The sequence below is a fragment of the Rattus norvegicus genome, chromosome 8 (assembly GCF_021556685.1).
Source record: "Rattus norvegicus strain SHRSP/BbbUtx chromosome 8, alternate assembly SHRSP_T2T, whole genome shotgun sequence".
Classification (NCBI taxonomy): domain Eukaryota; kingdom Metazoa; phylum Chordata; class Mammalia; order Rodentia; family Muridae; genus Rattus; species Rattus norvegicus.
The window spans coordinates 81,010,269-81,024,813 of NC_141541.1; the positions used below are offsets into that span (position 1 = coordinate 81,010,269).

At 37.1% G+C, this 14,545-nt stretch overlaps 1 protein-coding gene across 4 annotated transcripts in view; it reads left to right on the forward strand.

The window, feature by feature from the left end:
* The window catches only part of Rfx7 (regulatory factor X, 7), an 85,976-nt gene that overhangs the window by 31,620 nt on the left and 39,811 nt on the right, over positions 1-14,545 (forward strand). For all 4 annotated transcript variants that reach the window (XM_087562202.1, XM_087562200.1, NM_001127490.2 and 1 more), the window contains 1 exon segment: positions 9,719-9,752. In XM_087562202.1, the coding sequence (XP_087418328.1) occupies positions 9,719-9,752 (34 nt within the window).

Here is a 14,545-nt window from a genome sequence, read left to right on the forward strand (position 1 = left end):
TCAGTCTTCTCTATTCATTTCCTTTAACATTCATTTTGATATATATATATATATATATCCAGGCTTAAAGAAGATGACAGATCCCCTGAATCTGAAACTAGAGGCATTTGTGAGTTGCCCAGTGTAGGTGCTAGAAATGGAACTCAGGTCCTCTTAACTGCTGAGCCGTCTGTGTATCACTTCCTTTAACATTTCAATGTCAACAGACTTCCTCCGGTTTTGGTTAAGAAGAGAGGATATTCAGTTTTGAAGGGTGTTTGTTTGTTTGTTTTGGGTTGTTTTTTTTCTTTCTGTTTTTAGTGTTACAGGTTGGCTCTCTAACTATTGAGAGTTTTCCTTTCCATACTTTAGATATTTCTCCTGCACTCTGAACTTTCTGGACCTCACAGAGACTTGTGTTGGTGATTGTCAGTCACTCAAGCGCAAAGGGACTTGGTCTATCCTGTGACTTCTCCCTGATCTAAGAGGAGATCTGTCTGTTTTTCAGTATTTTCCTTGTTGAGGACTAACTGGTGACTTTAGATTTTTCTATGCTGAACCAAAAAACTGACGTCTTGTTTTGTTTTTAATCCTCTTAACAATATCTGCTTTTCCTTTTACAGATAGTGATTTGATGTCAAATCTAAGAACTGCCTTGTTCTTGATCCCATTTTCTCCTATTTCTCCCTCAAAGGTTTTATTTTTTATTTTTTTATTTTTTGGAGAGGGAGGTCTGTGGTCTATTTTGAGTTAATTTGTAAAATAAAGGATAAATAAGGTAAAGCTTGAAGTTCATTTTAAAATTTGTTCTAACTATATTGGAATATATATAACAAAATTTACTGCTTAACCATTTTTAAGAATATGAATAAAGCAAAGATGATGGCACAGGCCTTCATAAGTTCAAGGCCAGCTTGTTCTACACAGTGAGTTCCACACCAGCCAAGCTTACAAAGTGAGATGCTGTCTCAAACAAAACAAAAACACCACGGTCCCACTGCCTTCTAATCCCTGGTATCCACAGTTCTTTCTTCTTCTGAATTTGATTGCACTGTGATTTGATTTATGAGTACAAAGTGGAATTAAACTTTTTGGCCTTTGGTTGATAGTGTTTCAAACTATTAGACCTGTGCATTTGTAGCATGTATTTCTTGCTTTTTAAGGATGAGTAATACTCTGTGGATATGTCATATTTTACATCCATTTATTCATTGACAGACATTGAGGTTGCTTTTACAGTTTCTCTTGTGAATAATATGCTCTGAGCGTGGGTCTACAGGTATCTGAGTTCTTCTGTCAGTTGCTGTGGGCATGTATTCTAATAGTTGGTGTTTGTGCTTGATTTGTATTTTGAGGATTTCTATACTGCTTCCTGTATTGTTTCACTATTTTTCTTTCCCTACCAGCTTTACGCTGGGTTCCGTTTTCTGCACCTCTTCACCCTCATATATTCTAGTTTCTCATTGTATTTTAACAGTAGCCTTCCAAAAGAGTACAGGGTTCTCTCTATAGCATGCAGGTGTGAGTCGCCACAGTACCATTTGTTGACAGAGCTTCCTTTCCTCCATCCAACTGCATTTGCACCTTTATCAGTAAAACCCTTTAGCATAGTTGAGTTGGTTTATTTCCTTGTTTTTTGTTCTGTTCTGTTGATATATATTTCCGTCAGTGTCAGAAGTACTTTGTTAATACTAGATTCATAAAGTAACTTGGAACTCCTATCATCTATTTTCTGAAGGAAATGTGTAGATAAACATTTGTTAGCATTCTTTAGTGAAATATCAGGGCATTTTTATTTAATTTTGATGTTTTGGTGATCAAACTTGTGTTGATAATGAGAAATAGGATAGACCACAAACCCAGAGAAGAGAATTGAAAATCAACTTTGAGATTAGCATTTGAAACAGGTAGGCATCCTGTAATTTTCTAAGAGAGAAATAGGCAAGTAGAAATTTGCACAAAATTAATCAGACATAATAAGTAAGGTCAGTGAAACTATTCAAAGTTACTCAAGCTTGATAGTTGTCAGGAAAAAGCAGATTAAGAAATGGTTTTCATACCTATTAAAATGAACACAGTGTGAAGGTATGCCCTACTGTATGCAACTATAACTGTCTTGTTTTGAAACTTCTCAGTATCATTCTGTTTATAACTATATTCTATGTTCTCTGTCCTTTGATCATCTTTCAAAATCATTTCATCTGGGGGTTGGGGATTTGGCTCAGTGGTAGAGCTCTTGCCTAGCAACCGCAAGGCCCTGGGTTCGGTCCCCAGCTCTGAAAAAAAAGAATAGAAAAAAAAATCATTTCATCTGGAGTCTGGATTTTGGAAGATTATAGGACATCATGAGTTGTATGTTTTTTACTTACATGCCCTCTGCAAGCCTTAGGGAAAAAAATCTTCCTTAGAGGAAATACTTGTTTCTTTGTTTGTTTGTTGACTTAATGCGACTCTCTAGTAGGCATTTCATTCATCGTTTGGGTTTTTATTTCCTAGAAAATGTTGGTCTATATCACTTATTGCTGTGGTCAGTTTTGTGCTTTTGCTATGAGGCTCGCAGTGTTCTTTAGCTTGCCTAGTCTCAAGAGCAGAAGCTTTAGAGTCAGGTGAGTTCTTATCCTCATTTACACTTGATTCCATAAGGTTCTTTTTTATGATTTGCTGGAGCATAAGAAAGTAAAGTGGTTATTTGATATAAATTTTTAATTAAATTTGTCTTATATCCATGTCATTTTTTTTAAATGTAGGTATGATATGGATATTGTAGCTCTGTAGATAGATGATTCTCTTTGGTTTGGAGGGCCTTTTACCTTAAGGAATTTCTCTCTGTCTCTCCCTTCCTCTGTCTGTCTCTCTCTCTGTCTCTCTCTCTGTGTCTGTGTCTCTGTCTCTGTCTCTCTCTCTTTCTCTCTCTCTCTCTCTCTCTCTCTCTCTCTCTCTCTCTCTTTCTCTTTCTCTTTCTCTCCCCTCCTCTCCTCTCCTCTCTTCTCACCCTCCCCAGGTGGGGATATAACTTTTGACCTGTGTTTGGAACCTCTAGTTAGCTCTGCAGGATCAGCACTAGAGGGCATTGAAGCTCAGCAAAGAGTCAGTGTCTTTGGATATAGCCAGACCCTTCCTCCAGCTCACTCAATGGAATAAAAAATGGGTTTATGGAAAAGGAAGTTCCAAAATCCTGAGACTAGGGCACAAAATGTTCTTGATTAAAATCCCATTTTACAATTGAGACATTATTATCAGATATAACAGTAGCAAATAAAAATAAATGTGTGATTTTTATAAGTCATTTTTTATTTTTAATTTATTGTATGTATGATGTGTAAGTGTAAAGAAGTTCACATGATATTTTCTTTTATTCAGTTAAAATTTATTTTATCAAACATTTAATGGAATATTTTTAAAGTTGTACTCAATATAATTTTTCTTACATTAAGTAATATATCATAAGAATCATATCAACAGACTTATTTTTTTTTTTTGGTTCTTTTTTTTCGGAGCTGGGGACCGAACCCAGGGCCTTGCGCTTCCTAGGTAAGCGCTCTACCACTGAGCTAAATCCCCAGCCCCCAACAGACTTATAATGACTTATATAAATCATGTTTATGAAAAACCCTGCAGGATAGTGTATCTCAGAAGGAAATAAATGGTTCATGTAAGTAAAATACATTTACCTAAAGAAAGATCTCAGATTTGTGTTCTAGCAGAACACTGAAACAGATTGTGGGGATATGGAGTTTATTAAGAGTTATTGGGGGGTTGGGGATTTGACTCAGTGGCAAAGCGCTTGCCTAGGAAGCGCAAGGCCCTGGGTTCGGTCCCCAGCTCCGAAAAAAAGAACCCAAAAAAAAAAAAAAGAGTTATTGGTGCCATGGATGTATAGTCATATAGCAGGTGCTCTTAAGAGAGGAAATTAGGGACCCCCAAAGCCCAAGTCCTTTCTGAGGATGGGGATTATTTTACAGCCCAAGCCTATAGCCAAACTCTCTTTTTTTTTTTCTTTTTTCTTTTTTCTTTTTTTTTCGGAGTTGGGGACCGAACCCAGGACCTTGCGCTCACTAGGCAAGCGCGCTCTACCGCTGAGCTAAATCCCCAACCCCTAGCCAAACTCTCTTAATCTCACATGCAGAAGTCAGGGAAAGGGGTTGGGAGCAGGATATGTTGCCAGCAGTACCCAATTTAATGGAAATATACTTGTCCAAGTGAGAGAGTGTGGCAATTGTAAGTCTGTCAATTAGAGATTCACAGACAATATCTCAAAAGCTTGTCAGTGTCTGTCAGAGGGGATGGGCTGCTGCAGGTGTTAGAGCCTGAGCAATAGCTGATTCTAACATTACATTCTTAAATAGCTGTGGGATCTGAGTTCCTTTATTCAAAAGCATTGGCTTCTTTTTCTTTTCTTTATCTTTCTTTTCTGTTTGTTGTTGTTCTTGTCCTGGGTAGGGTAACTATTGCTCTGATGAAACACCATGACCAAAATGTGGGGAGGAAAGAGTTTATTTGACTTAAGCTTCCACATCACTGTTCATCAGGAAAGGATATCAGGACAGGAACTCAAACAGGGCAGAAACCTGGAGGCAGGATCCGATGCAGAGGCCATGGAGGAGTGCTGCTTACTGGTTTACTAACAAGGCTTGCTCAGCCTGCCTGCTTTCTTTCTTCCTCCCTTCCTTCCTTCCTCCCCTCCTTCCTTCTTTCCTTCCTTCCTTTCTATTTGTTTTGTTTTGAGTTGTTTTGGTTTTTTTTTTCTTAAAGATTTTATTTATGTAAGTTGTAGCTGTCTTCAGACTCAGCAGAAGAGGTCATCAGATCCCATTACAGATGGTTGTGAGCCACTGTGTGGTTGCTGGGAATTGAACTCAGGACCTCTGGAAGAGCAGTCAGTGCTCTTAACCATTAAGCTATCTCTCCAACCCATTTGTTTTAAATTATATTAGTATGCTATTAATGTATTATTTTACCTCTCTCCTTTCCTGAGAACCTATTTATGTGGACTATCTTTTCATGTATTTATTGGACCTCTGTATAGTCTTTCTTTATAAAATTTCTATTCCAGTTGTTTACATGTTTATTATTGGTTACTTGTCTTTACTTTTGAGTCACAGGAGTTCTTCTGATCATCTTTTATCAGATATATACTGCAAATATTTTCTTACTTGGTGCTTTTAACACATAGAACTTGCTTTTCATTTTTATAGCATCCAAAGCCCCATGTAACCCAGACTGGTCCTTAACTCACCTCCTAGCTGGAAAATGATCTTGAGCTACTAATCCTCCTGACTTCACCTCTTGAGCACTGACATTAAAGGTGTATAGCACCACACTTGGTTTGTAATTTATTTCTCTTTCAGAGGTTATTACTCCTACATCCTGTGAATGGTTTTCTGACTTTCAAATTATAGAACTTTTGTATGTTTTTTTTTCAAGATACATTATAGTTTCAGCTTTTATGTTTAGTTTTTGATCTACTTCAAAGTGGCCTGTAGTATAAGGTATGCTGCTTTCTGTACAGATAGATAGTTTGCCACATCAGCATACATTAAAGGATCTTCTAGGTCTCTTGGATTTCCCTGATGTACTTCTTGCAGATCTGTTGCCTATGTTGAAGACAGTCGTTCTTCCCTCCTTCTTTGTCATCTGTGGCATTGCTTTTCTCTGGCTACTTTTCACGGAATGCTTTTTATCTATATGTTTCCTCCTCCGGGCTGGCAGATGTCCGGCTGGGAGTTTTCTCGCTTCTTGCAATCTGTAAAGTTTTCTTTGTTATAAAGTTTGTGAAAAATCTGACCTTTATTAAATATTTTGTTTCATCTTTCCTCTCCTGACACAGACCAGCTGATCTGGTGCTGTATTACCTCATGACTTCTCTTTCTCCATTAGGTTCAGTAAGATCTATCAGTTTTTCATTTATGACCCTTTTACTGCTATCTGCTGGCCTGTGAAGCCATCCAGTGAGTTCTTTTATTATATATGTTACAACTTTTTATATTCTAGAATTTACATTTGTTTTTTATTTTCACAGCTTAAATTTTTCAGTTGAGCCACCTCTATGTACACATTTATTACGATCATTCCTATATACTTGAGCATGTTTATAATTCTTAACGTTAAAACTGTTGTCTACTGAATGACACCTGGATCATTCAGGATTTGGTTTTTATGTACTGCTTTTTTTTCCCCCTCTGGACTCTAGGGTAGTGTGTGCGTACTGCACATTCAGAGGCTAATAGTCCATGTTGGGTGATAAGTTGGTTAGTTGTTTTTGAGATGGTATCTCATTGACCTAAGGCTCACTTGATGAGGCTAGGCTGGTTGGACACAATTGAGTCTCAGACAGTCACCTGTCTACCCATTCCCAGCATTGGAATTACAGGCACATAGCCACACCTTTATCTTTTCACCTAGGTACAAGGAATGGATTGAACACTGTGTAGGACTGTGCCTAGCTAAGCATCTGAACCATTGAGCAATCTCTCTAGCCTCCCAAATCACCTTTTTTTAAAAAGTAGAGTATTGTAGTTTCAAACAATATGCAACCAAAGCTAACTTTCAACTCCTGATTTTCCAGCCTCCACCTCCTCAGTTCCAGAATTTAAAGCCTGAGCCACTATGCTCTACCCTATTGGGGAAGCAGGGCAAGCAAAAGACCATTAAGATGGAAAAAAAGTTGGAACATAGTAAAATGACAAGTCCACAGAAGTACCATTAAGACTGTTGCGTATTAGCCAACCACTCCTGAGCATGGGGTCTGCACTGGGGTGTGGTTGATACACTCAGTGACACTGGTGGTACAAACTGATTTTCCTTCACTTTTCAGTTTGTATCAGTTATAGATAACTTCTTGTTTAGAGATAGGACCCATGTCCAATCCCTCCTCTTAGTGCTAGAACTACATCTGACTTGAACCTGCGTAGATATTGTACATGCCACCATAGTTTCTGTGAGTTCAAGTGCACCAATCCTGTTGTATCTGAACAGCATTCTTGGAGTCATCCATTACCTCTGGCTCTTATCATTTTTCTTCCTCTTTTGCATGAATCTCCTGATCCTAGGGGAAGGGCTTGATGAACATCCCATTTAGGACCAAGTACCCCAAAGTCGTTCTCACTCTCTGCACATAGTTATTGGTCTGTGTTAATTCCCATCCGCTACAAGATGCTTCTCTGATATGAATTTAGCAAGGCATTAGTCCACGGGTATAGCAGTATGTCATTAGGAGGCATTTTACTGCTCATGTTGCTTTATCAGAATCATAGTGTTAGGTTTCCCTAGGCTCACAACCTATCTGGTCTCATCCCTATCTGTCCTCGGTCCCTTTAGCAGTGTCTTGTACGGGATCTCTGTCGTGGAATTTTTAGTTACTTCCATAAACTAACATTTCTCTTGATTTCAAAGAGTTTGGAAGAAAGATCTTTAATGTGGAAATGAAACAGATAACTTGTGTCACTACTGTTCCTCAGCATTGTACTAGAGATTACAGCTAGAAATAGCAAAGAAATATAAAGGCTGAAAATGGTCAAAATATCATTATCTACACATGAAATGATTCTCCACAAGAGGATCAGTATCCCATTAAAACTAATAAGAACAAGAAGATAAAGGTGAAGATAAAGGTCAGCCCATGAAGCCAGTAACTTGTCATATCAGAAACCAACTAGATAGTAACTATCAATATACCATCTATGAGATGTCATGGAATTAATCTGCTCCCCAACCCCAGTTCAGTCTCTATCTGTATTATTAGATGTAACTCTTAGGAGAACTACTGTGGAATTTGAGAAAAAAAATGAATGGACCTGGCATGTAGTGAACATGTCCCAGCACTGGAAAGCAGAGCCAGCCAGATCTCTGAGTTCAAGGCCAGCCTAATATACATAATAAGTTCTGAGCTAACCAAGGTTTACATAGGGAGACACTGTGTCAACTAATAAATTAATTAAATACATAAAACAAACAAAAATATTAAAAAGTTCATCTGTAAGAGTGAATGTCCATGAATCATTGGCCATTTTAAAAAGGACAAAGAAAGTCAAATAATCAAAGCTTCCAGGGACTAAGCTACTACCCATAGACTATACATGGACTGACCCTGGGCTCCAACTGCATAGGTAGCAATGAATAGCCTAGTAAGGGCACCAGTGGAAGGGGAAGCCCTTGGTCCTGCCAAGACTTAACCCCCAGTGAACGGGATTGTTGGGGGGAGGGCGGTAATGGGGGGAGAATGGGGAGGGGAACACCCATAGAGAAGGGGAAGAGTTAGGGAGATGTTGGCCTGGAAACCGGGAAAGGGAATAACAATTGTAATGTAAATAAGAAATACCCAATTTAATAAAGATGGAGAAAAAAAAGATGAAAAGTTAAAATAAAAATAAGTGGTTATCCTATAAAAAAAAGAAAGAAAGTAAGTCAAATAATCAACTAGCTAGATGTAGCACTGCTTAGGGAAAAACAATAAGATTAATAATAAAGTAGAAAAGGTCCAAGAATAGATTGAAGAATTCGTGAAACTTGGTATAAGCTTTCCCAAAAAAAAAATGTATATTACACATACCACACACAGAAATTCCAAGTAGAGAGTGAGATTTTAAATGATGTCCTAAAAATAGAATGTATACACAGATTACTTTTTAAAATTTTGTGTGTATATTTGTGGGGAGAAGAGGGGAAAAATATAAATATGCTATATTTGTGTGCATTTCCATGTGGGCCAGAAAAGGGGTGTCAGATTTCTTGGAGCTGAAGTTATTGACAGCAGTGAACTGCTCACTGTGGGTGCAGGGAGCCAAACTCCAGCCTTTAGAAGAGCTGTAAGCATTCTTAACTACTGAGCCATCTCTCTAACTCTAGATAGGCGTTCTCAAGACAAAATACATCATAAAGAGAAAGTTAAAATATATTTGGACTAAAAATTTTAACTTTGACTAGACAGAGATGCTATTAATTAGCAAAGTCAAATATGTATGAGGAGTTGGCATCTAGGATATATAAAGGATTCCTATAGTAAGCATTAGTCAAATCTGAGCCAAAGATTTAGCTCAGCTTATAAACTACTTGTCTCTCAAACATGAAGACCTGAGTTCAGGCCCCAGAAATCACCTAAAATTGCTGGATATTGTGGTGTGTGCTTATAATCTCAGCACTGGGGAAGAGACCGGAGGATGCTTGGGCCAACCAGTCTAGTCTAGTTGTGAGCCCCAGGACAGTAGAACACCATCTTAAAGGAAGTAGACTGCATTTTTCTGTGACAGCTGAGGTTCTCTGGTCTCTACATGAGTAAACACATGTATACATGTACACACACAAACATAATAGTCAGGGCCACACAATTTGTGTGTGTGTTTGTGTGTGTGTATGTGCGTGCGTGCGTGCACACATGCACGTGTATGCACTGCATGCTCCTGGAACTGGAGTTAAAGGTGGTTGTGAACCGCTATGCAGGAGTAGCAAGTGCTCAGAACCATTGAGCCGTCTCCCATGCCCATAACTAGGTTTTGTTGCATCTTCTTGGCTCTTAGACTTTCTGTGAAAGGTAATTTAGTTTACATTATCTTTTAAGACTGTGTAAAGTATCTCAGTGTTTTGCATGACTTGCTTTCATTTGTACTTTAGTGGGCATTGTAACAAAATGCAGTACTTAATGAGATGCTTCACTGTTTTCCTTAGTTTATATAATTACTGTTTGAGGGAAGTTCTTATATTTAAAAATGCTCTATTTTTATTAACTCACTTTTTTTTCTTTTAGCAAAACTGTACAATCTAAAGTGGACTGCATTTTGGTAAGTACAGTACCTCACAATCTGCCATTCTAAATAATGATTCTAAATATGACTTGAGTTTGTGTAAATAAATTTTACATTTACAACGCTCTAGGTACATTCATTATTAACTCTCCATTTTCTTGTATATAGCTCATCAGTGCTAAAGTCAGAGTTGTAAGCAATTATGTTTTTGAATCTTACTGACCTTTACTGAAAGATTACTTAAACATTTCATTAAATGGGTAATTTTTAAAGTTCTAATTACTATGTATGAAATTATTTAAAGAAAACATTTCAGATATTTGGTAGATTGATTTATGAGATAACCTTTTTATCATTGTTTTGTTGGTTAGCCTTTTAGAATTCACCTACAAAGATAGTGTACATTTACTACTAAAACCATCAATATTTACTTTAATAAATGTTTTTATATTCTTAGTGAATTTATTTTTGTTATTATATCTTCGTCTTTGGGTTGCAGCTTTTAAGAATTTAAGCCACAATGATAAGTTTATATTGGTAGTTCCTTTTAGGTCTTGTAAAATTATTATTTTATTTTTATTTATGTGTATGTATAAGTGGTTGCCACATAGTGCAATTACCTGCAGACCAGGAGAGGTTGTTGGATCCTCTGAGGCTAGAGTTACAGGGGATTGAGTAATACTCTGACATGGGTATTAGGAACAAGATTCAGGTCCTCTTCAAGAACTCATAACTACTGAGCCATCTCTCCAGCCTTCAGGTCTTTTAAATGTATAGGAAAAAACCAAGCCATCTTCCCTGACTTGCAATCCCAGCACTCACAAAGGCGACGGCAAGGTGGCTACAGGTTTGAAAACTGGCATAGGCTACTCAGTAAGACATTCTCACACAGGCATCCCCAACATATACCCTCATACGTGGGCTAAGAGTTAATACTATTTGCTTTCCCAGGAGCCTAGGCTACACCCTATATACCTGAGCATCCAGGACTTTGCACTATTAAATTATGCGTTGTCAAGATAGCAAATTCCCTTTCCTTGTCATTTCAGAACCTTCTCCTATCCAAATTCTGTGGGGTTTGGATGGCTTGAGGTATCTGGTAGTGTAATAAGTATATATCTTACTAGGTTTTTTCCTGTTATTGTTTACGTAGTAGTCTCTCAAAAGGTGAATGAGTAACAGTTGTTCATAGGGAGAAAATTCTATCAGTTCTTTATATTTCTAACTTAATGGCTGAAGGATGGCTTTGTAGGGAAGTTTTTACCTGTACCTTTCACTTCCTGTTTTCCTTCACTGACTTCCTTTTCCTTTCTTCCTTTATCCCTCTACTTCTTGTTGTTGTCTTACAGTAATACTCTGAAATAGGCAATCTTTTTGCTTCCTTTTTACAACTAAAATAACAGATACTCTTAGAGTTAGGTATCCTTAAGGCATACATACTTTGGAGGATTATTCATGTTTTTTCATCATGCAAAAAATAGGGAAAAGATAAGTAATATCTATTACAAAATACTAAATAAGAACAAAAAATGTTTCACATTAAGCAAATGAGCTTGAAATATCAGATATTGATAAATGCCATCATAAAATTTGGAAAGGGCACATTGAAGCAAATAAACAATGGTGACCAGAATAAACTTAAGTGGATGTGATCAGGAAAGGCCTCTTTTTCATGATAGCTAAGCAAACCTGAGAAACCAACCATGGTCTGGCAAATGACTTGTTGGATAAAAAAGCACTTGGTACTCTACCCTAGCAACCTGAGTTCTATCCTCAGAACCCAAGTAAAAAGAAAACCAGCTCCACAAATTTATCCTCTGACCTCCATAAGCATGCTGTGGCATGCACATGCACACACATAAATAATAAACAAAAATAAATAAATAAATGTTGTGCCATGCATGGCCTGCCAGCAGTACATTGTAGAAAAGGGAGAATATACAAATTCAAAATTAGGAATGAGTTTTGAATATTTGGAAGATATAATGATTTCAGTAAGCTAAAATTCATGAAAGGAAGGAGAATGATAGAATTATAGTAAGAAGTAGCATACAGAGTAGTGGTGTGCTTAGCTATGACAGGAAGGATCCATTCATCCTAAGTTCATTGAAAGCCAAGTAGAAGGCTTGTAACTAGACAGAGTGCTCAGAATCTTAAAAAATATATATATTACTGAACCAGGCATGGTGGCACATACCTCTAATCCAAGTACTCAGGAGTCAGAGACAGAAGGATCTCTGCAAGTTCAAAGCCAACTTAGTCTACATAGAGAATTCTAAGATAACTAGGCTATATAGAAAGACCCTCTCAAAAAAAACCAACCCCCTCAAATATAAATATATATATTTTTGAAAGAATGTGCTATAGATAAGGTGAACAGACTGGAAGTAGAAAACTAGTTAGGCTGTTCATAAATTTAAGAGAGCATTCAAGAACTTTGTTGAAGTGATAGTTAATGTTAATTATTTTTAAAAATATATTTTTAAAATTAGAAAATACATCATTTGGTATAATATCTCCTTTTTGCTTTGAGTTTTAAAGGATAATTTTGCTGGAAATAGAATTATTGCTTAACACATTTATTGCTATGAGTGTTATTTTGTAGCCTTCCAGTCTTTACTATTTATGATGTGAAGTTAGCAGTTAGTCCATAATTGTTTTCCTGAATGTGATGAACTCTTTTCCTCTTAATTGCTATCAAAATTTCTCTGTATTCATTCTGTCTCTTGTTAACTTGCCCACAAGTGCTGGCTTTCAGCTGTTTGACTGTTATGTATGTGACTATTTATTACTTTGTATCATCCAACTGGGGCTTTATAGAATTCATCTTCAGTAGATTAGTTAATTTTGGGAAGTTTTCAGGCATTGTCTCTTCAAATACTTTTCTTAGATTTTTTTTCACCCCTCTTTTAAAATTTTGAAGATACATAATATTGAAATCACTGATGTTATTCCAGTCTCAATAACTGTTCTTTTTTTCTCTGATTGTCTTTCTCTCTACTCTGGTTTCTCTATTAAAATTTCCAAACCTAGGACTCAGGAGCTGAAGCAGGAAGATTGTAAGTTCAAGGCCAACCTAGACTATTAAAAATGCTATTTATTGATTAATTAATTTCTGTTATCTGATTTGTATTCAATTTTTTCTTGTTTATGTTACTAGAAAGGGTCTTGGGGGATCTTTCATAATGCAATGTTCAGTCTTTCATGTCTCAAAGAATTGAGCAAAACACAGAGAAGCAGTAATATATGCCACAGTTAGTGAGAATGAAAGCCAAGCACATGCCAAAGAGTAGAATGGGCTCAGAAAGCACATGCTCAGGAGCTCCTGTTTTTGCAGGGCTTTTAGTTACAAAGGGGAAAGGAGGGATTCCCTGAAGGGGTTAGATCCTTCTTTGACTAACATAGATGATTAGCATCTCTTGATTATGTAATATGTTTTCCACGCATGATCTATAATCTTTTCTTTTAATAGTCGTCTGCTTGAGATGTAGTCCATATGCATGAGCTTTTTTAAGTGGTTTGTGGTGTCCCAGAGGTCCCATTGGGAAAATCATATCTTTAGAGTAATCTCCCCCTGGGTATTATTTCCTAGCTGTTGTCAGATTCTTTTTCTATTTGTTAGAGAGAGGGTTTGTACAATATAAGGAACTGTCTAGGGCTATCAAGGGGGCAGTTACTTGATCCTAGAGTTAGCCTTCTTATAAATCATAGTCATGTGCATCTGACCCTCCCTCCTGCTTCATTTAGACGAAGGCAGCCAAATTTTGGTAGCTTTACTATCAGTCCAGATGAAATGGGATAATGGTAGCAGCTTCAAGCAAAAATAATAGGGTCTCTGATTGTTTTTGATGAAAGTCTGGGTGTTTTTAATAACGTACTTCTTTGTGTATTGTTTTCCTTTAATCATTTGTCACGTGCACACTACTGCTCTTTTTGACTATTTTGTGTCGTTTGGTAAATGTTTTAAAGACGAATTACAAACATCTTTTTTGTTTGGTTTGTATTTGATTCTGGTTTTGTTCGGTTTGGTTTGGTTGTTTGAGACAGAGTTTCTCTGCAGCTCTAGCTCTCTGTAAAGCATGCTGGCCTTGAACTCAGAGATGCAGATCTCTGTCTCTGCCTCCCAAGTGTTGGAATTAAAGGCCAGTGCCACCACCACATAGCCTTTCCTATCTCAACCTCCCCATAGTAATTTAATATATTTCCTTGTAAAATGTGTATACTTTAGTCTTTTCATTTTTGTCTTGGAATCATTTTGATTTTGAATTTGTTTTGGCTTCAGGTGATTTTTAACACTTGAATGGGTGTCTTTCCCAGCACCATTCATTGAGAATCCTCTAGCTTATTAAAAATCATAATGTACAGGTCTTTTTCTGGACTGTCTTCCTTTCCCCATTAGTGTCTTGTCTATCACTTTATATGAAATCTGGAAAATAGTTCTATAAACAACTCATTGTTTATGTCATTTCCTTTCAAGGTTTAGAATTACTTGCCAATTTTTTTTTAAAGATTTATTTATTATATTTGAGTATACTGTAGCTGTCTTCAGACACACCAGAAGAGGGCATTGGATCTCATTACAGGCTGTGAGCCACCATGTGGTTGCTGGGATTTGAACTCAGGGCCTCTGGAAGAGCAATGGCTGAGCCATCTTTCCAGACCACCCTGATGCCTTCTATTCTCAGAACTTGCTTTTTTTTTTCTAAGATTTATTCATTCATTATATATAAGTACACTGTAGCTGTCTTCAGACACACCAGAAGAGAGCATCAGATCGCTTCACAGATGGTTGTGAGCCACCATGTGGTTGCTGGGAATTGAACTCAGGA